This window comes from Atta colombica, unplaced genomic scaffold (genome assembly GCF_001594045.1).
Source record: "Atta colombica isolate Treedump-2 unplaced genomic scaffold, Acol1.0 scaffold224, whole genome shotgun sequence".
Classification (NCBI taxonomy): domain Eukaryota; kingdom Metazoa; phylum Arthropoda; class Insecta; order Hymenoptera; family Formicidae; genus Atta; species Atta colombica.
Genome location: NW_017259321.1, coordinates 1,480,426 through 1,501,252, shown reverse-complemented (window position 1 = coordinate 1,501,252; position 20,827 = coordinate 1,480,426). Strand labels below are relative to the sequence as shown.

The following is a 20,827-nucleotide window of genomic DNA, read 5'->3' as shown; positions in this document are numbered from 1 at the left end:
ATATATATATATTTTTATATATATATTGTTTTTATATTTGTGTGATAATATCATATTATTATATATATTGTAATACATTACATATTATTGCTTTTATATTACTTTGATGTCAATGTTAAAACGACAAAAGTAAAAAATATATTCACTTGATTCATGAGCGTGAAAACCAGCAGCGTATTCCATATACGTTGTGTCTCTCGCGTTTCCAACCATGCATCAATGTTTTATAATGGCATACATTTATCATTCATACGCTGCATACTTGGTGCAGGTTATTATTACATAGTCAAATGGCTTTTCATCGAGCACTCGGGAGTCTCAAACGCTGAAGCATAATCAATTGACAAGCCGTGTATTTCATAAATCGAAAATGTTGCGTTTCTAAGTGCGAACGAATAGGTCATACATTTTCTAAGTATCTATATTTTCGTTTCGCTCGGCAAATCATAAAAAATGCTAACATTTTCAAATTATGAGTAGGAATAGAGAATATTTGAAGAAGTAGCAGACACATCGCGATCGATAATATCGATCCGCTAACAGGTGAAACTATTCTTAAATGGAACGTGATAATAATGTCTAAGAGGCCTTGAGAAGGCATACCATTGAAGTCGCGAATAGAGCCGATGCTAATTGAATGCTCTTAGATATATTATTGAACAACTATATGCGCTTCGCGAATCTCTTGAGCCTATTCCAAATAAGTCTCAATTCCATTATACTCGCGCACTTATGTCCAGTTTCACATTCATTAAAATGAGTAAAGGTTGATAATTTTTCGACTCTCAAAGAAAGTTACATAATTACTTATTCTTTTAACTCTGTATAGAATATCCTAAAGCTTAAAAATTTCTCGTTTATGAACACATCAATTTTATTTTTTTTTAACTAAATAGAAATACTGATATCATGTTGATCAAATTGATCAATTAGTTTTGGATGTTCCTCAGAATTCTTTTGCAGGAACTCTCACGTTATTTGCGCATATCGTTCAGTTTAGAAATTTAATTTGAAGTTTTATCATTTATTTCAACTCTCAGATTGTTGAAAGAAAACGATAAATAATAATAAAACAACCACAGAAAAATACTCAAAGCTCAAGATTGAGAGTCGAGGATCGGGGATCTCGCATGACAGCCTCGGCCACCTGTAGCTGACGATATTGATCAGGCCGAAAGATGGCCACGCCCGGGTTCACTCTCGCGTCGCTGCAACCCCCGTGTTAGAATCCCGCTTCTCCCTCGTCACCCTCTTTCAGTCTCTCTTCTCTCTTTCTCCCGACTGTTGCTGCCATTGCACCCGTATGCCGCATGCGGCGATGCGCCATTCCCAGTCCCGGTGAATCCACAATTGATTATGAATAAGTGCGTCGTTACTGTTCCAGCCGCGTTCATGCACGTGCGTGACAACATTGAGGAGTTGGGGAAAGTCGCCGACGATACAGACCTGCTGTTCCTGAAGGGTCTCCTCGACAGCCCGGTCGTCACGTCTCTCGTGAAGGTGAGTAAACCCTATCTCGAAATTGAATCACGGATCCAGTCCAAGAGATTGTTTTGTGGGATTATCTGGATCTCTTTTTGACATTTTCGGTTTTTATTCATCAGTTGATTAGATTTGATTAGATTAGACGAAAATCGTGTAAAGCTCTTTTTCATCGGTGTTGTATTTCTTAATACTAGAATACGAAAGAAGAATATACCAGTTAACAGCTAAAGGTAACATCAATATTATTCTTTAAATTCTTGTAATCTTATTTTAAACAGTGAAAATTGAGCCAAATTTTTAATTTTAAGAGAGATATTTTACTCTTTAGAGTAAGCTTTTACTCTAAAAGTTTTAGAAAGTATAATGTTGCAACAATATAAATGTTACAAAATACATGGTGTAACATAATAGTTACATTGTTGAGTACAAAATTATATTATAATATTGATGTTATGTTGTAAATTAATGTCGACTGGATACTTCGGTTGAATTTTTCTCTTCGTAAATCTGAAGTTTGTTTCTTTTCTTTTAACGTTTTATTTTTATCACTTGGCTTCGGATACAAGAAATTCTAACAGGAAACAGTACCGATTTGCAATTTTCTTTACAACGTGAACAGGTCATAAATGCGCGAGTGGATATCATTTCGATCCATGCACATTACGCGCACAGCTTTAAATGTCTGTCCGTGTGCTCTTCAAACTCTTTTGTTTACTATAACCGTGGAAATTTATGAGGGACACGTGGATCTATCTGCGGTTTTCAACGTCTATATCTTTTTGATTTGTTGTATCGATAAATGAAAAAAAAATCAAAAAAGATTCACGCGAGTATTCTGGCCGTCTGCCCTAACAATCCATGTCGTTGAACCGTCCTGCGTGAACGTGTTCGCCACGTTAATGGAATCGATCATTTAGAATGGCGAACGCGACAACCGAAATAAACCAGTCGAGTTAAATCCGGGAATATTTTCATGTACGACTATATGGAGTGTAGTGCACGATTTTACAGAGAGAAAATGTGCAGTTCTCTAATTTCTAAATATAGTTTGAAATCTAGGTTTGGGCAGCCTCTGCGAGGAGCGGGACAGTAACTAATTATAGAACAGTAACATTTTGATCATTTATACTTATCGCCTATTCTTACTTTAGTATCAACATGATAATACATAAATTTGACTCGATACACGGAAAGAATGATGATCTGCTGAAGTATCTACACTGAAAAAAATTTCTGGTTGAAAATGGACGAATCAGAATTTTCTGGTCTTAAATTTATTAGAATTCTAGTTGAAATAATTAATTTTCTGGTAAAATCTACTATAATTCTTATTTATGCCAGAATAATTATATTAATCAGAGAATTCTAGTTATCTCAACTAGAATTCTAATAGATTTAACCAGAAAATTCTGATTCGTCCATTTTCCACCAGAATTGCTATTTAATCCAACAAGACTATTTACTCGCTGTGGAAGAATCTCTTCATTGCGATTTATTATACATTCATTGGAATTATAATTCAGCAGTTTTAAAAATTTCTTATAATATTTCTGAATTAAATATTGCTTTAATGAACTGGGCACATCAGATATGCAAAATTTTAATAGATTACATTTTACGTTTATGGTTTGGCTTCAGAGGATAGTATCACCTCGCTAGAATCTGATTGAGTCACTCTTTTGGCGAAGATCGCGACGGAGCGGAGGCCCGAAGCTCGTTCATCACTCAGCATGAAGAAAAAGAAGGAATTTCGGGAACATAACCGCGTGCCAGCACGTTAGTTTTATTTCTCTTCCTCACCCCTCTTTCTCTCTCTCTCTCTCTCTCTCTCTCACACACACACACACACACACACACACACACTCTCTTTCTCTCTACGTGCCTTCACATGTCTGCATCATATGCTCGTAACATCCACGCGACACCCACGCTATTTCAGTCGCGACACACTTCCCGTGATCGCGAAGAGAATCGCGAAAAGAGATGGCCTTCAAACAAGAATATTACTAACTAAAAAAACATTGTTATACGATGTATACGTTCTGACTATTCGATCCATGATTGATTATATTTTTCCCCTTTTCCGGCGATGTTTTATATTGAACAAGAGTCTTTTCAGTCTCCCTCATGACATATGTACGTTTTCCCCTCGGCCAAGAACCGGGGACCTACATTCCAGTAATTTTCTACCAGACAAGCAGGTATAACACGTGAATAACAGCAGAGAACGTCCGGTACCAAGAAGCCGTTAAAGAGTCGGCTCACGTCTTTCGCCTTTTACGCCGAATGAGCCAACAGTGGAAAGTGCTGACGACTAAAGTGTTCATGCTTTGTGGAAAATTCGAAAAATCTCAAAGAGAACGTTTAATGAAGATCCGGATAATTGGAATTATTGAGAAACAAGAAAGAGAAAGAAAAGAATTCACACCATACGAAGAAAAATGTAAAGTAATATGTGCTAGAATGTTAGTAATTTGTATGGGATTGACAGGTCCACTTATGCAAAATTTAGTTTATTTTTCTAATAAATGAGCGATCGTTGTTTAGTCATATTGCACTGAGAGAAAAGAAATAGTTCTGATAACTATAAATTGACAAATCTAAAACTTAATAAATACCTGCAACTAGTTTTATAAAATAAGAACCAAAATAGTAGTGAATATTATAAAAATAAACAAATGGCAAACAAACAATTGAAAATCGGCACAGTGAACAGTGCATAATTTAGCTTTAAAAAAGTTTTATCTTACTCTTTATGATAAAATTGTATGTTTCAGGTGTTCTAGCCTTCTTCAGCAAGTAGAAACTCTTATAAAAGATCCATGTAGACTTGTTATAACAGGTGATGTTAATCAGATCATAATTATTGTGCAGTAATCATTCCTCTATTAAAGAGACAAGCTCATCAGTTACAAGGCTGAATGATAATAAATGACTAAAATCACGTTTGTCGTTTGTTTACATTTTTGAATTTGTTATCTCGGGAATTTTAATTTTGTTTCCATTTTATAAAAATATAATATAATACTACAAAAATATAGTATTCAACTACTAGTTTTTATTACTTTGTAAAACTAGTTGCAAATTAAATTTTAGAATAGTCAATTTGTGGTTGCTAGAACTATTTTTTTCTCTCAGTATGTAAGGTATTTTTTATATTTCGTAAAATAAATCTATAACCATACATCTCAATTGAATTTATTTATTATCGCAAAGTATTTTTGTCTTAATGCTGATTTGACTTTACTGCACAGTGGAGAATACAAATGTATAAAGTCTTGAGAATTGTTCGTGCCTATAGTCTTGAGAATGATAGTCTTGAGTATGATTTACTTTCTGTAAGATACTTAAATGAATTTACTATAATTGTAACGTATCTTACATCTCCGGTATTCTTTCAGCCAAGTAAAGTTCGTTATAAGCTCGGCAAAAGTAGCCAGAATATTTTTACTGGTCTGGTAAGACAAAAATTACTCAACTATTTTCTCCATCACTTCTCCGTGCCAAACTTTTCAAAGCTAATAATTACCTGAACAAGTAACCTCATGCTGCATCCCATGGGAAAAATTATAATCCGCGTGCGACGAGTTACGAGGTATGAGAGAGGGGATTGAGATTTACTGTCACATTCAATTGGCCAAATTGCTATCTTTCTCTCCTTAATAATAATTACGGATAATTGGCTGTGACCCTGCGGGACCTCTTGATTGGGCGTAGGTCATAGGCGCCTCCGAGTTGTGGAATCATCACTCGTGCATGTCGCAGAAATCCAGGCGCGAGCATGTGTGTCGCGACGGTAACATGTTTTGTAAGTCCGTAGCGTGTACAACGAGACGATATGTAATTTCAGTCGGTGAGTTGGCTTTGTGATCGCGTACAGGAGGAAGTAGGAGAGACACACACGCGGCATGCGTGTCGATTCATGTGTGTAGGTGACAGGACTGTAAGTTAGCCTCCATCGTGGCTCTTATCAGACGTGTGTATATATATATATATATATATATATATTTTTATCTCGCACTTGCCTCAGGTGAAGTTTCCCACGTAACTGAATCCGCTATTTCGACTCTTGCATAGAATTATTTTTAACTTTTAACGAAAGACTGATTCTCTTTTCTTGATGCGAATACAGATAATGATAGATACCGATTTTGCTGATCGTTAGTATTCAGTTACTGAACGCGCAATTACATCACTTGACTAACGTTATTTATAACTCGATTTGTACTGCTGAGTCTTCAAAACGGTGACACATTTAATAATGGAGCGTTCAAGTGTGCTCGATTGTTAAATGACTATGCAATCTGTCTATCTATGAGCAATTTGTTTTTAAAATTGGAAGCTTTACAACTAGTTGAAAATATATTGTCATTCCATCTATCGTATAATTTAGAATAATTAGTTCGAATGTGAAGTATGTTTTTCTTAAATTCCTGAAATAATCGAATATTTTTCGTTTACAAAACAAACAATTGAAACGAATGTGACTGATAAGTCTCCACCGACGTGATGAGGTTCTTTATTACGAACTTTTATCTGTCCTACAATCTTTAACCATTTTCGAGAGAAAAATTATATCGAAGAGAAGTATCGATATCGATTGCAGCTATTCTTTTTAAATGGGATTACTAATGACTTCTAAATATTAGAAACCTTATAAGTCTGGTTAAAGCAGATCAGTCTAATTGATTGCTGTTTACATTGGAAAAAATACTAAATTTTTATAAATATTCGTTTGAATAGTTCTAAGTAAATATTTACTGAAAGTAAAAGAATATATTTATTTGATACAAAAGCCATTAATTTTATTTGATTATCATCTTTTTGTTCAGTAGATACTTATTTATTGTAAATAAATGTTTACTTAGTAGTAGATATTATTCAAAGAAAGAATTTATTAAGATTTAATAAATTTAATAAATTTTTAGTATATGTTTTATTTGTATATAGTTTAAATAATTTCATACATTTTCGGAAAATAAGAAAAAGTAAGAAAAAAGAAATAGATAACTTATTTATTCGCCATTTTTTATCTACTTTGACCAAACTCTTATTATATAGGATCTCTAATAAACGTAACAATGACAAGCCTCTCACTTGTGTCAATAGTGTTTTCTAAGTGAAAAACGATAAATATACGGATATTTCATATTCATATTTCTTCATGTTAATGAAAGCTATTTATTTTAGAGTCATGGCACACAAAAAAAATTTAAACAGTAAAACGTAAAGCAGAATTGGCCAATCACATATAATAGAGAGCCGTAAAGCCATAATGTAAGCAGTAGCAAATTCAACATGCTTTCTTTACTTATATTTTACTGCTTAATTTTTTTGTGTATCATGGCTCTTACTTACATGCATTTCCCAATTCCGAAACGTTCTCGCGTCCACTGAAAGAGTTTTACTGTGTATCTTCTGGATTATAAAACTGTGTCAATGAACTAACACACGATAGCGTTTGCTGATGTCATATTCTCCATTTGAAGTAGACCTAACTTTGATGAGTTCGTAATTAATGAGCTCAGGTGGAAACGAGGAATACGCGAAAATAATAAAGTCAATAAGGAATATGTTGTCTTTAAACTGTGAAAACCTCCGAAAGAAGTGATGCTTGAAACCAGAGACGTACGACTCCGCTCCGTTTTGTGACGACCTTGAAACAGTGGTACCCGGACAAACAAGCTACGCTCCTGAAGCGAACGTAGCGGAGTGTTGCATGCCAGGAGAAGGAAGGGCCCCCACCTGTTTCAGAAACGGCAGGCGACTCGCCTGAACGGGCTGCTTACGCGGAGGGAGGTCAGACGACGTCAGTAGGCGCGGCAGAGTTTTCTAACTTGCTGCTTATACGATAGTGTCGCGTGACGTGAAGAACCCAAGCATCACCCTCATCAGCATCCTGTGTAGTCACTTTTACCGCCCCGTGCGACAGATCTGGTTTCCCTCCGTTTGAGAACCGAGCTCTCCCTCGCCGATCGATACGACTACGAGGGCACCGACCACGATCAGTTAAAGCCGCTTAGCTTCACCAGTTCGCACGGAGCACTGCGTCGCTCTTTCTTCAGGTGAGGTTTCTTCATCATTTCTCGAGGAAAGCGTATATCTCGGTGAGAAAGACGTCTGCCTAAGTGAGCAGAAGATCATCTTTAATCTCGCGTTGCTCAACTTCCATGAGTGGAACATACTCATTTCAGTTATTTTCGGAAAGGTGCAACTGAAAAACATGAAAGTACCGTTAGTAACGCGATTGGGGCAAGGTTCAGATGTGCAATAATGATGGAGTGATCAAAAGACAGCCGGTGGGACACCATATGGCTCTATCCGCAGTCGCCAGTGAACCGGGATAAACCCGATTGAAAGGAATATCGAGAGAAAACTGGCTGCATTCGATGGTGAGAGAATCGACTCGCCTGATGAGATTCTGAAGAGAAACGAGAGGATTTGCTCACTTTGCCATAACTTTATTAATCGTTCTTACCGCGATTCGCGTAGCGAGGTGCAGCTTTTTTTACGGAGATCATTCGCAGATCTCTTGAACGCTCTGTTCTCTTTGAGAAAAGAAACGAGTTCTGAGCGATTCGTCTCGCAAAGGATCTCTGCAGCGAAGCAGATAAATAAATGCCGCAGCTTTATAGTCCATAAACACAAGATGTGCGGCGCGCCTTGGACGCAACCTCCGGTAAATCTTGCGCCTCTCCTGATGCAATCAGATACAACACTCGGCGTACGGGGAGTCCGTTCGAAATAAACGGTACGAGAAAATGACCGCGGCGGACTTGATGACCCGCGACGAAGTACGTCGATAAATCTTGCGCGATGGACGTCGATTTACAGATTTTCGCGTTTGAACTTCGCGAGCACGTGGGCGCGCGCGTTGAGCAAACAAGTCGAACAAACAGGAAGCTTGACGTTGAAAAATTTCCGGAGGAAAGTCGCCGTTCCTCGTAGATCGTTAATCATTGGGAGAAATTCACAATGCGCTGATTCCGCAATGCGCCTCGCGAAAGCACGTACGATGAGGAAACTCTCGTTTGACCGGTAAAGCGCGCGTGTGTATAATGATCGTTGTAGTTCACGATTCTCGAGAGAAAATAATTTAGTGATGATTCATCGACTTACAACGACATTCTGCATTTATGCGTCATTGTATTATGCACCATAATCGCAGAATAATCAGAAAAAGATTTACGGATTTACATCGACCATTTTCTGTTTATTTTTATAACATCATCATCATCATCATCATCATCATCATCATCATCATCATCATCATCATCATCATCATCATCATCATCATTATCATCATCATTCTGTGTATATTCTTTGTGTGGATCTTGATTTCTTCATTATTTTCTAAATTCTTTAAAGTGTAATCTCTAAAAAGTGAAAATTGAAAATTGAAGTCTTGAAAAAGAGTTTAATTTTTAATCTTTAAGAATGATGAGCTTTCTATTCCATTTCTTAAGATTTAAGAAATTGACTAATAATCATTATTCTTCTCACATTCGAATGTGATTGATCAATTCCTTACGGTTTAAGATTTAAAGTTTAGATAATGGCTTATTGTAGAAAGCCCATGAGATTTCACTCTTCAAAGTAAGAGTCTCTCTAAAAATTTTAGAGTATATACAGTTAATTATGTAATTTTAATAATGTTTTAATAATGTTTGAAAGAGTTGTAAACTTCAACTTTTATAGGTTGTAAATTTCTTTTAAGAATCTCTCGTTATGTTTAAAAAAAAAACAATACATTTAAGATGTATTAAAAGAGTCAGTTTATTAAGATTGTCTGGGATATTGGGAAATGCGCCATTTCAAACGTATCGTCGAACGAGTCGGAATGGCCTACTTTCCCAATTGCTCGTTCATTGTAAACTCTGAACTCCGCTCCGGGTAGGGTGGGACTAAATGTCTTTCGTGTCGATTAAATTAACTTTAATCCGATTGAATTCCGTTAGCATTCACATCATTGCATGTCAGTGAGCTTTAACAACGCGTTAATAGCCGGATTTTTTCCAATGTATCTCATCATTTCTTATGCAGCCTGTAATTTCTTATACAAACCTTCTATCATTCTCAACTGTACGTTTCAAGAAATATTTCTCTCTTCAAACGAAAATTACAAGTTGTATTTGAAGAAATCTGTTGATTTAGTTTCTTTATTTGCTTCTCTTTCTGACTGAAACAAAAATGTAGATGGATTTAACGCGGAAACTTGTTTCAATTTCGAGCAACAATAAAAGCTATTAAATAAATTATTATTACGGAAATTATTTTTACGGAAAAGATAGTTTTGTTAAAATATTTAAAAATTTAATTAGACACACACACACGCACACACACACGCGCGCGCACGCGCGCACACACACACAAAATCTAAAAATAATAATTCTATTTGAGCATCAAAATAATTAAGATGCTTAAACTGGATGCTAAAATGTCAAAACTTTTTACAGCATTGCTCATTATGCTTGAGATTCCTACAATTATTTAATAATTATTTTAATAATTTAACAAAATTATTTTCGAATTATTTTAGCTAAATTTTTAGACTTAAGCAAATTCGTTCTTTCCATGTTTTCTTCTGAATTAAAGAATATGAAACAAAACAAGTAATTGCGAATCTACAGCCAATTCGAAATAAAGATTTAAAAAATGTTTAAAAATAAAGAAAAGAAATAAGGAACGTTTTAACCGATGTAATATGATCCAAAAAGAAACATTGTTATGACTTGAAAATATCAATCGCGTCAGCGGGACGCTGAGGGAGGATATGAGTTGTGGAGGAGTAACATTTCTAAACCTCGTGAGAAAAACCAGTTTTTCAGGTCCAGATTTTAAATCTTCGGTCTTTGTTTGCGTGCCAGGTGCAGGAGCGTCTCGAAGATCCGCCGGTGCCTGTAGAGCCAGTATGCTCATCCGTCTGTGACATCGTCGACGAGGTGTGCCACGCCTTCCAATCTTCCAAGGATTTCTACGTTAAAGAGTTAGTGAATCTTCTCGGTAACGTGCACCTAAGGGCGCTCCTGGAGACACACGACGCGGTCGTAGAACGTAGGGAAGCACCTTCCAAACCGCCTGATCCGCTCGTGTTAACGATGCCAACGAATAAGAAAGAAGCAATGCCTATCAGGGTCGTGGGCCTTCGGAGGCAACCGGATGAACCTCTGGTAAGGCTATATTGTAAAGGCTAAACAAGGCTACACGGTAGAAATAACTCTGTCGGAAAATAAACGAAAATTGTATTATTTAATATTGAAGAAAAAATAGTTCATTAATTCTAATTTTGATTAGTCCGTTCGAAGATTCTTTTCTCTTCTTTCCGTTCAACTTAAAAACGTAATTATTGTAGTTATTCAATGAGATTATTTGATACTGCGACATGTAAACTAAGTTTAAAATCTAAAGTGAGATTGGAAAAGTTTATCGCGAGAGAAGCTTCCCCTTCGCGAATTAGTCCGCCAGATTCGCCCGAAAAGAAAATGTTGCAATTCGTAAATAAGTACGAACATTTATTTCTCTGACATGCCACGTATTTCGGTGATTTTCTGGTACTCCGCGTTTCTTTAAGGTATTCAAAAACGCCGAAATATGACTAGCAATTTTCGGCGTTGCACTTAAGGCATTATTGACCGTTACGCGAGGAAGACTCCAATGTCGCAAGTGAAATACGCCTTAATTCGATATAATTAGACAAGAGTGAGACATTATTTTTATATCCGTATTTTTCCAGGGTCTGACAGTGCAAGTGGATGAAGCTGGAAATATGATCATCGCTAGAATCCTTGGTGGTAGCACGGCGGCTCGTCAAGAACTTCTAAAGACCGGCGAGGTAATACTCGAAGTGAACGGCAAGAGAGTTCGAAACCCTGAAGAACTCCAACAGGCAATTCAGGATGCTAAGGAGAATCTATCCTTGAAATTGGCTCCAGGCATCGCATTGGAAACAAACCAACCTCTCAAGTCCACGGTAAGTTACAAGCTGTTTTTCCATCTCGATGCCTTTGGTAACTAACAACTGTGTTCTCATTCTCCTTCCTTACGATGCTCATTCAAGCGCAAAGAACACGACGTCGTAATCGCAGAGCAATGAAAATTTATAATAATTTCGTCAAGCTGCCGCTTTAATTTGATTTATCAATTTGATTTATCATTGCAGTGTTACATGAGAGCCCTCTTCGATTATGATCCCTCGGAGGACACGCTTCTGCCTTGCCGAGAAATCGGTCTACCTTTCCAGAAGGGCGATATCCTTCAGATTGTTGACCAGGCTGATCCGAATTGGTGGCAGGCGAGAAGAGTAGAGGGCGAGAATCTTGGATCGCCCGGACTGATACCCTCATTGGAACTGGAAGAGCGCAGAAAGGCATTCGTATCTCCTGAAGCCGATTTCGTTCACAAAATCAGCATCTGCGGTACTAGGATATCTAAGAAGAAGAAAAGAAAAATGTATCAATCCAAATCGAACGGCGAGTTTGATAGTGCCGAATTGCTTCTTTACGAGGAAGTCGCTCGGATGCCACCGTTTCGACGCAAAACTTTGGCTCTAGTCGGGCCACGCGGCGTAGGTCGTCGGACTCTGAAGAACAGGCTGATCAACAGTGATCCCGAAAAATTTGGCACTATCGTACCCTGTAAGAAATATTTAATTAATTCATATTTCATTAATCGATATTGGTAGCTTGATTATCGATACTGAGCGAATATAATCTCTTTGCAGACACATCGAGACCGCCTAGAGTTCTCGAAGAAGACGGCAAGAGTTACTGGTTTACCGATCGCCAGTCCATGGAGATCGATATCAAGGAACACAGGTTCCTAGAACATGGTGAACACGGTGGACATTTATATGGCACGAAATTGGACTCGGTACGAGAACTGATCAGAGCCGGCAAGATGTGCGTGCTAGATTGCAGTCCAGCTGCACTCAAAATCCTTCATAACAGCACCGAATTTATGCCTTATGTCATATTCATCGCCGCGCCCGGGATGGAGCAGCTGAAGTGTTTATACGATCTCGGGAGATCGACTGGTGCCAGCAGTCGAAATCTAACGGTATTCTTATCCAAAATTTGCTCTTATATTTTCATAAAAATTGTCTTTCCCTATATCTCAAATCTCTACATTCTCTTTAGAGCTCCTCCTCGATTTCATGCTAGCAATCTATATGCGACAACTTATTTATTTCATTGTTTATTTTATTTTTATTCCATCACTTTAGTTAATTGTTGTATAAATTTGATGTTGGCTTTGCTAGTTCGACCGCCAGAGTTCCATCAGGTACAGCTCGAGAAGAGCCAGGACATTGGAATCTCTCGCATCTTTATATGAGGTTTGTATCGCATGATTCGTATTGTTTTATTATATTATTATGCATCATGTATTTACAGCAATCTGGAATGTCACAAAATTATTAATAGTTACAATTTAATTACGTATTTTAGTATTTCTCTCTTTTTAGCACGATATTCTTTTATTTTAATTCATAGAATAGAGTTCTTCAATGCTTAATCATAGGAACCATGAAAATATAATATCTTTCTCTTAACAAGTCTTCGTATCTTTATACATAAATGTCAAATAACTTTAAACTTTTTTTACAACCCGCGAAATTAAAGCTATGTTGATGATCTCGTCTAAAATGCATCTTACACGCTTTTATCATGAATTAATTAGAAAAGAAATATTTTATATAATAGGGTATTGTGAAAATAAGAAATTGATTGATGCTCCATTTCACAGGAGGACGATTTAAAATCTACGTTGGAGGAATCTGCGGCCCTGCAGAGAGCCTATGAAAAATACATCGATCAAGTGATTGTAAATGAAGACTTTGACAATACATTCAGGCAAGTGATCGCAGCTTTAGATGCCTTAGCCACAGAGCATCAGTGGGTGCCGGTCAATTGGATCTACTAATTAAGTAAGAAATCAGTGTTCGACATCGAAAGACTCGAGAGTGCGAATAAAAGAAAAATTGTTTATTACTGCCCACATCACGTACGAAAATACGAGATTACGAGAAGTGGTATTCAGAATCAGACTTCGTTTTTGTCGCGCGGCTAGGAAAACGCAAAGCACGTGTAATCAGAGTACAAAGAATGCTACGAATATCTCACGCCGCGAAGCGATCGACGCATTACTTACACGTTGTCGCATAAAAAGCGCGATCAAGAATCTCATTATTATCGTTTATCATAATTAAATATAGCGTTTATGTTAGTTTGTTATAGATTTACAAACGACCCGTTTTGCGTATGGAATCTCATTAAAAATCCTTATTTCACACATTATATATTAAATCATAATATATAGACTTTCCATACAGCACAAAATTTGCAGCAATATTGCTGCAAAATCTCTGAAATATTGCTGCAACATACAATGTTGCAACTTTTGTACAACTTTGTGCTATAGGAATTGCAGAGAATCGCGAATCTTCTCAATAATAATATGTGAGACTGGTTATACTCAAAAAGTGAGTACTTTTTTACAATGAAAAATCACATCATATCGCACGCTACATTTTTACTGCCAATCTCGACAACGACTGTAGAAGCAATTCGGGTCGATTGATGTGTTAGACAGACCGCCGTCCAGTTAATTTTAGTGTATTTTTAATTTAATTAACGATAACTGCGTACATATATACGATCATTTATACCTATTCGCGACTCCGCTATACACCTTTCTCGTGAATTCTGTTTCGTGTTTCATTTTGCTATTCGTGCACGCTAAAGTAATATTCCTGGCATGGAGTGCCTTAATAACGCAAAGATTATAGGCAGTATTCATATTCGGTTCTTATATTTTAAGATCGTCTTAAGATGCTAATATGATTATCTGATTGGTTCATGACATCTTAAGACTGTGACGTACTTAAGACGGTCCTAAGGTCCGATTGTGAATATCAGCCTACAATTGATTTAATGCGAAGACCTATTATGTCGACTTGACAGACTCATCTTGCATTCGGATTTCATGATGGATAAAAACTAACCATTGCCTTTTTTCTAACGTCTCCGACGGACAGTCGCATGTTCACGCATATGCATCCATACGTATACACATTCGAATTTTTTAATTCACACATGCATCTTAAAAAAAAATACATATACTTATATAGGTTAAAAGAGTTGCTTCTTTATACACAAAATACAACTATAAATATATCTGTATATTAAATCGAGACACCTGTCCCGAAGAGCAACGTGATGCACGATGTGGAATAAAGTTTATCGAGTATTTGTTACGGATTAGAATTGTGCAACGAATGAATTATTATTTCAGTATTCCTATCCTCGCTCCTTTTTCAGAATTCTGCGAAAGGACGTTTAAACTGAAAATGTTACTAATGATAGATATAAGGATTTAATAAATTTTTTATCATCAAATTATAAATTGAAAATATGTAATTAAGTAAAACAATCATTTTTATATATTATATTCTCTTCTTCTCTTTTTAATAAAAATCTCAGGGAAATTAATTTTTTTTAGAAATAATATCTAATATTTATTTAAAAGAATATATGAAGAACGTTCTTTATAAACTTTTGTAAATAAATTTATGCATCATAAGCACTGTTATAGTAACATCTATACAATATTTTATTTTTATTATTTGTTATTATTTGAAACGATTGAAAATAAAAGTCTCAAGGGAATTAATCTCTCTCATAAATATTATTTATTTATTATTATAAAGGAATATACAGGAAGCATGTTTAATGATCGAAATAAATTTATATTTGCGTTATAAATTTACATAAACGGTACATATAACATTTTTATTTCATAAAAGTAATTAAAAATTCCTTTAAGCTTTTATTTATGAAACTTAATCTTTTAAAAATATATTAATTTTCACCAATGATTAACATTACAGAAATAATGAACTCGTGATGAAAATAAAAAACGACTATCAAATGTTATCGATGTTATCATTTAAATAAATTAAATAAATGGAGAAAGATTTTTCTCAGTGCGAAAGTGGCGGTCTCGAAATTATAAGGCCGGTTCCTTTTATTTACACTGTATGTGAAATTCCTCGTTCTTCTCTCTTCTTCTAATGCGCGGATACATATCTGTCTTTTTTGTAAGTGCAGCAGATGTGTACGAAAACGGATCAAACGGGGCCTACCGGCCTACCGGCTGATCGGCCAATGGCAGCGTATTATCTGCCACGTTTCAAGGTGGCAGAGTGGCTTGTCATAAACTCATGACACGTACGTGTCCTGCGAGAAAACCCTCGGGCCGCTGTAAGCGATCGCCGCGTACTATCCCCTCGCCGTCGTCGGGAAGATGCAGATGTTACGGCAACTGGACGTGCACCCGAAGGTGCGCGAGGAGGCAGATATCCTCGTGAGGACTTTCAGCGGTGCTATCGGTAAACACAGTGTATTCTGTTGCGATATCGAACAACGACGACGATAATCATCCGTCGCCGGCGAAAATGAAATCTGGAGAACCGCCACGAAGATCGAATGTGTCGTTTACGTTCTGCACTAAATAGTGTTGCTTGGTGTGAGGCGAAATGATACGAGCGATTAACCTCCTAGAATTTTTCTGCTCTCTGTTGACTCACTAAAATACTTGACTGAAATCTTTTTATGAATTACAATATATTCCATTAAAATATTTTATCCGGATCATCCAACATTTTAATTCGTGTCCTGTAATATTCATATAAATGTTTATTTTGTTTCTCTACATGTTTCTTGATGTTGTTAATAAAATTATTTGTTTACACTTGGCTGATAGTAAATAAAGCGCAATTTGACATATATTATGCTTGATAAGATGCCTGTATTTTTTTAGCTGACTGTTTTTTAACTTTTGCAGTTCATCTTTCTTCCTTTTCTCTTTAGGAGAAAAGAAGAAGAAGAAGATGAACTAATGCAAAAATTCATTTAAAAAGAACAAGCTTAAGAACCTAAGAATTGATCTCATGTTACACCAATGCAAATGATGAAATAATGCCTTTTCAGTTACAATCATTAGTACAATCATCATGGGCATACTATTTTTGTCAGAGGTAAACTATTATCTTACACCAACTATGAACGAGGAATTATTTGTAGACACATCCAGAGGTTCTAAATTGAGAATCAACTTGGATATAATAGTTCCCGCTATATCTTGTGATCGTAAGTATAAATTGCACCGGTACATAGGCGAAGAATGATATCAGTCTCAGTCATTTCAGTGTTTTGCAGTTTTATCGTTAGATGCTATGGATACAACGGGTGAACAGCATTTGCACATAGAGCACAATATTTTTAAGAGACGGTTAGACCTGAACGGTAACCCTATAGAAGATCCACAAAGGACAAGTAAGCATAATATTCTTTACAATATATACAATACCAGCTAAAATATATACAATGCCATATAAAAAAATGTTTTATTATAGATATTACAGATGCAAAGGCCATGAGTAAAACTACAGAAAAGGTAATGCAAGATTTCTATAGGTATCTTCTAACTGAAATTTCCATTTGGAAATTAGTTGTTATTAGATAGAATTTTTACAGGCAGTGGAGATCGGTTCTACTACAGAACTCTGTGGAGATTGCTATGGAGCAGCCACAGACACTATGAAGTAAGATCCCATTTTTATTAGGAAGTGAAAGTATAATACACTGAAGTATAATTCTATTAGTATTCTATTTGCAGTAGAGTTTATTCATAAGATTAATCTACAATGCTCTTTGCTTTCTGTTCCCTATTTTTTTTATCCATTTTTATCTCTTTACTTCTTATCCTGTTTCTTCTATTTTATAATCAGGATAGCAATCATGAAACTTTCCATAGGACATATATACGAACATACATACATAAAAATTTTCACTTTTCACGTTTCTGTTCTAGCGAAAAAGTTACATGATCGCTACTTTACGCACCTATCATAGAACAAAGTCGAAATGGATTCCGATCGGAATCCATTTCGATTTTGTTTCATGATAGATGCCCAGAAAAGAAATTGATAAAGTTGGAAGAGATAAAAAAAAATGATTATCGATAAAAGTCGCAAAGAGAAAAAAAGGAAGAGGTAAAAAATAATAAAAAATAAGAAACAAGCAAACAGTACATTGTAGATTACATTAGTTGTTCTTTTTAGTTGAACTTCTTCCAGTTTACTCTCTAAATTCTTTGAAAATCTCACTTTAAAGAGTGAAATTCACTCTAAAAGTTTAAATAATATTTTTTCTTTTTCTATTAAGAAGATGAAATCTATCAAACCTACATTTTATAAAATTTCATTTGTTCACAGATGTTGCAATACCTGCGAGGATGTATGGGAGGCTTATAGACGAAAAAAGTGGGCTCCGCCGGATCCGGCTGAGGTTAAACAGTGTCAAAATGACAAATCCATGGATAAACTCAAGCATGCCTTCACGCAAGGCTGTCAGATCTATGGTTATATGGAAGTGAATAGAGTCGGTGGTAGTTTTCACATCGCGCCAGGCGCCAGCTTTTCGGTCAATCACGTTCATGGTGAGCTAATAAAATTCAAGTTTTTTTTTAAAACAATATTTCTAGTATCATGCTCTTATAAGCTCGTTCTTTGATGCCACAGTGCACGACGTTCAGCCTTACACTTCATCCCATTTCAATATGACGCACAAGATTAGACATTTAAGTTTTGGGCTTAACATCCCAGGGAAAACAAATCCTATGGATGGCATGACAGTGGTCGACATGGATGGTATGTCCTTGAAATCCTTAATTCTATTTTTATTAAAGACTTAATAACTCGCGCTTACAATACAAACAGTGCAACGAAAAATATAGGCTGCGAGATACTCAATAACATAGCTCCATTCACGTTGACTCGTGTATTAACATCGTATCCCTGTTCCGATAGCCATGAATGTACCAAATGTGCCGCCACCTTGAAGCATTACCTTGCCAACGCTGTTTAACAATTCTCTTCCCCTTAGTCCATATCTGAAAAAAGTTTCATAATTATATTCAAATTTTCTAATGCGTATGTACCAGTATTTTCTTCATGCATTTTAAATACCTAAGAGCAGAAAATCCTCCAAAGAGCGCACCAGAGGCCATTCCTACGCAAAATCCAATTGTGAAACCTAATTTCATTCTATCGAAACAAGTTGGTCCTTGTTGGTAGGCCCCTCCAGGTACTACTGGCATCATACAGCCTACAAAACAGTTGTAGTGCCACTATTTGTTTCACTTTCCATAAACTATCTTTTTTTATAGCTTTTGATCTTAAGTAACAATAACTTCAAAATAAAGAGAAAATTTAATAAACTGAACACTTTTCTTGAACAGCTTTGCGAGTTTTTCATTTATGATAAATAGAAAAATTCTTCAAATTTTGAATAGAATTAAATATTTTTGTGGAGTTTATATTGATACATACAAGGTTTATTGTGCACACACTTACTGTTAAAGTGTCTGTTACGTAATCTTGTGGCGTGCGCGGTCGATCGAGAGTGATATTATTCTTACTTTTCAATTTTATGTTTGATCGTAATTTTTGTGCAATTGCCGGAATTTCTCAATGCATTGCAGAATTACAATATCGAGAAGACGGCCATGATGGTTTTGCAACGTGATCGAAAAGACAGTTGCGCCGTCTGCTGTTTCCATTCCGTCATCCGTGGCGGCAAATTTCAATTACATATCAATGAAACACGTATATAAAATTTGTTTTTTGGAAAAACTTAAATTGATATTTATTCTTATTTTAAAGCCGTCTTAATATTAATAAGTGACTTTGGTTGATATTCATATTTGATTCTTATATTTAAGACTGTCTTAAGACTGTCTTAAGATGTCAAGAACTAGTCAGAACTGTATTAGCATCTTAAAAAATGTCTTAAGAATTACTTAAAATGATTTTAAAATATGATTGACGATTTTGAGACTGTATTTAAAATGGCCTTAAATATCTAGAGACACAGGTAGTGTCTCGGCGCTAAGCATAGCGCGAGACACTGCTGTGCATCCTTTAAACTCGCGTTAATTTCGAAATACTAGCTTCAGATTGGCTGTCACAACAAATTTGCGTCTAATGTAGAATGGGCTCTTTTTACGCGAATCAGTGAGTTGCATCAGATCGAGGTTATCGGATCTCAATAATGACTGTTAAGAACTAACTATGAATGCTAAGATTTATAATTTCTGAGCATTGTCTTGAAGTGTTTACATTCACATATACTTCCTTTTTTTAAATAAAAATAGAAAAAGGAAGACATGAACATATTAATATGTTTAGAATTTTGGAGTACTAATTTAGCGAAATGTAGAATTTTTTCAGAGAAAAATTAAGAAATGTATTATTTATAGAATATAAGATATTAAAATCCCTTTAAAAAATGATATATAATTCAGAATTCTTTCAGTTTTTAGTAAATAGTTAAGGAACTTTTTAAATTACTTCTTTTTTCAAAATTGGGGATTTAAATCTACAAACAAGTTCTCTCAAATCCCTTTTCATAATTCTCTCCCTCGCGCGCGCGCGCCCGCCCGCCCACACACAACACAACACACACATACACACACACACACACACACACACACACACACACACACACACACACACACACACACACACACACATTATAATCGCATATTGAGAAGATCCGTCTGATTTTTTTCTGTCAATATATGACATTATTGTTCTGTTTTCAGCCGCTATGATGTTTTATCATTACATCAAGATTGTCCCAACGACGTATGTTCGCGCGGATGGCTCGACGCTTCTCACAAATCAGTTTTCCGTAACGCGACACTCGAAAAAGGTATCCCTGCTCACTGGCGAATCTGGAATGCCGGGTATATTCTTCAACTACGAATTGAGTCCGCTCATGGTAAAGTACACGGAGAAGGCGAACTCATTCGGGCATTTTGCTACGAACACTTGCGCAATCATTGGTGGTGTGTTCACTGTGGCCGGTCTGATCGATTCGCTGCTCTATCATTCGGTACGTGCGATACAAAGGAAGATAGAGTTAGGGAAGTACAATTAAACACTTTGAATCTGGATGCAACAGCATCGATTATCCTATTCCGATTCTTTGTTCTTCTTTCATCGATATAATAGTGTTCAAATAATTTCGGAATATATTGTCTTTAAATAAGTGAGTCGCTGAAAATGGATTGGAATTAGTAATAATCGTTGATGTGACAAAACGGCCTTAGATGGATAATCAGATTAACTAGGATTAGTTAAAAAGAAGTATTATTAAACACACTCGATTTTCTATTGAAAATCGAATTTTCTGGACAATGATGCATTTTCATTGTACTGTTTTTATTCAGTGTGACTATTCTCATCTCGTTTATATTAAAAGTATCTTAAATATATTAT

General features: G+C 35.9%; 3 protein-coding genes across 4 annotated transcripts in view; 2 read left to right on the top strand and 1 right to left on the bottom strand.

The window, feature by feature from the left end:
- Positions 1–14,749, top strand: part of LOC108688029 (MAGUK p55 subfamily member 6) — a 17,959-nt gene extending 3,210 nt beyond the window's left edge. For both annotated transcript variants that reach the window (XM_018194101.1, XM_018194102.1), the window contains exons 2-8: positions 1,385–1,500; positions 10,353–10,655; positions 11,219–11,455; positions 11,645–12,119; positions 12,206–12,540; positions 12,743–12,817; positions 13,228–14,749. In XM_018194101.1, coding sequence (XP_018049590.1) covers positions 1,385–1,500; positions 10,353–10,655; positions 11,219–11,455; positions 11,645–12,119; positions 12,206–12,540; positions 12,743–12,817; positions 13,228–13,404 — 1,718 coding nt within the window. In that variant the 3' untranslated portion in view covers positions 13,405–14,749. The remainder of the gene's footprint in view (positions 1–1,384; positions 1,501–10,352; positions 10,656–11,218; positions 11,456–11,644; positions 12,120–12,205; positions 12,541–12,742; positions 12,818–13,227) is intronic.
- A 794-nt stretch (positions 14,750–15,543) lies between these two features.
- Positions 15,544–20,701, top strand: LOC108687982 (endoplasmic reticulum-Golgi intermediate compartment protein 3). The gene is made up of 8 exons (XM_018194031.1): positions 15,544–15,871; positions 16,473–16,631; positions 16,701–16,817; positions 16,898–16,938; positions 17,019–17,086; positions 17,759–17,982; positions 18,065–18,193; positions 20,149–20,701. Exons 1-8 carry the CDS (start codon positions 15,787–15,789, stop codon positions 20,484–20,486), a joined length of 1,161 nt encoding a protein of 386 aa, XP_018049520.1. The 5' UTR covers positions 15,544–15,786; the 3' UTR covers positions 20,487–20,701.
- Positions 18,207–18,973, bottom strand: LOC108687984 (reactive oxygen species modulator 1). Its single transcript, XM_018194033.1, has 3 exons — positions 18,899–18,973; positions 18,512–18,650; positions 18,207–18,435 (listed from the first exon to the last, which is right to left on the bottom strand). The coding sequence occupies exons 2-3, from the start codon at positions 18,643–18,645 to the stop codon at positions 18,327–18,329; spliced, it is 243 nt and encodes an 80-aa protein (XP_018049522.1). The 5' UTR covers positions 18,646–18,650; positions 18,899–18,973; the 3' UTR covers positions 18,207–18,326.
- Positions 20,702–20,827: the final 126 nt, after the last annotated feature.

Coding starts and splice junctions, on each gene's coding strand:
- LOC108687982 (XM_018194031.1), top strand. CDS start 15,787: ATGCAGATGTTACGGCAACTGGACGTGCACCCGAAGGTGCGCGAGGAG. Junction 15,872..16,472: donor GACTTTCAGCGGTGCTATCG/GTAAACACAGTG, acceptor ATGCCTTTTCAG/TTACAATCATTAGTACAATC. Junction 16,939..17,018: donor TGAGTAAAACTACAGAAAAG/GTAATGCAAGAT, acceptor GAATTTTTACAG/GCAGTGGAGATCGGTTCTAC.
- LOC108687984 (XM_018194033.1), bottom strand. CDS start 18,645: ATGATGCCAGTAGTACCTGGAGGGGCCTACCAACAAGGACCAACTTGT. Junction 18,436..18,511: donor GGAGGATTTTCTGCTCTTAG/GTATTTAAAATG, acceptor AACTTTTTTCAG/ATATGGACTAAGGGGAAGAG.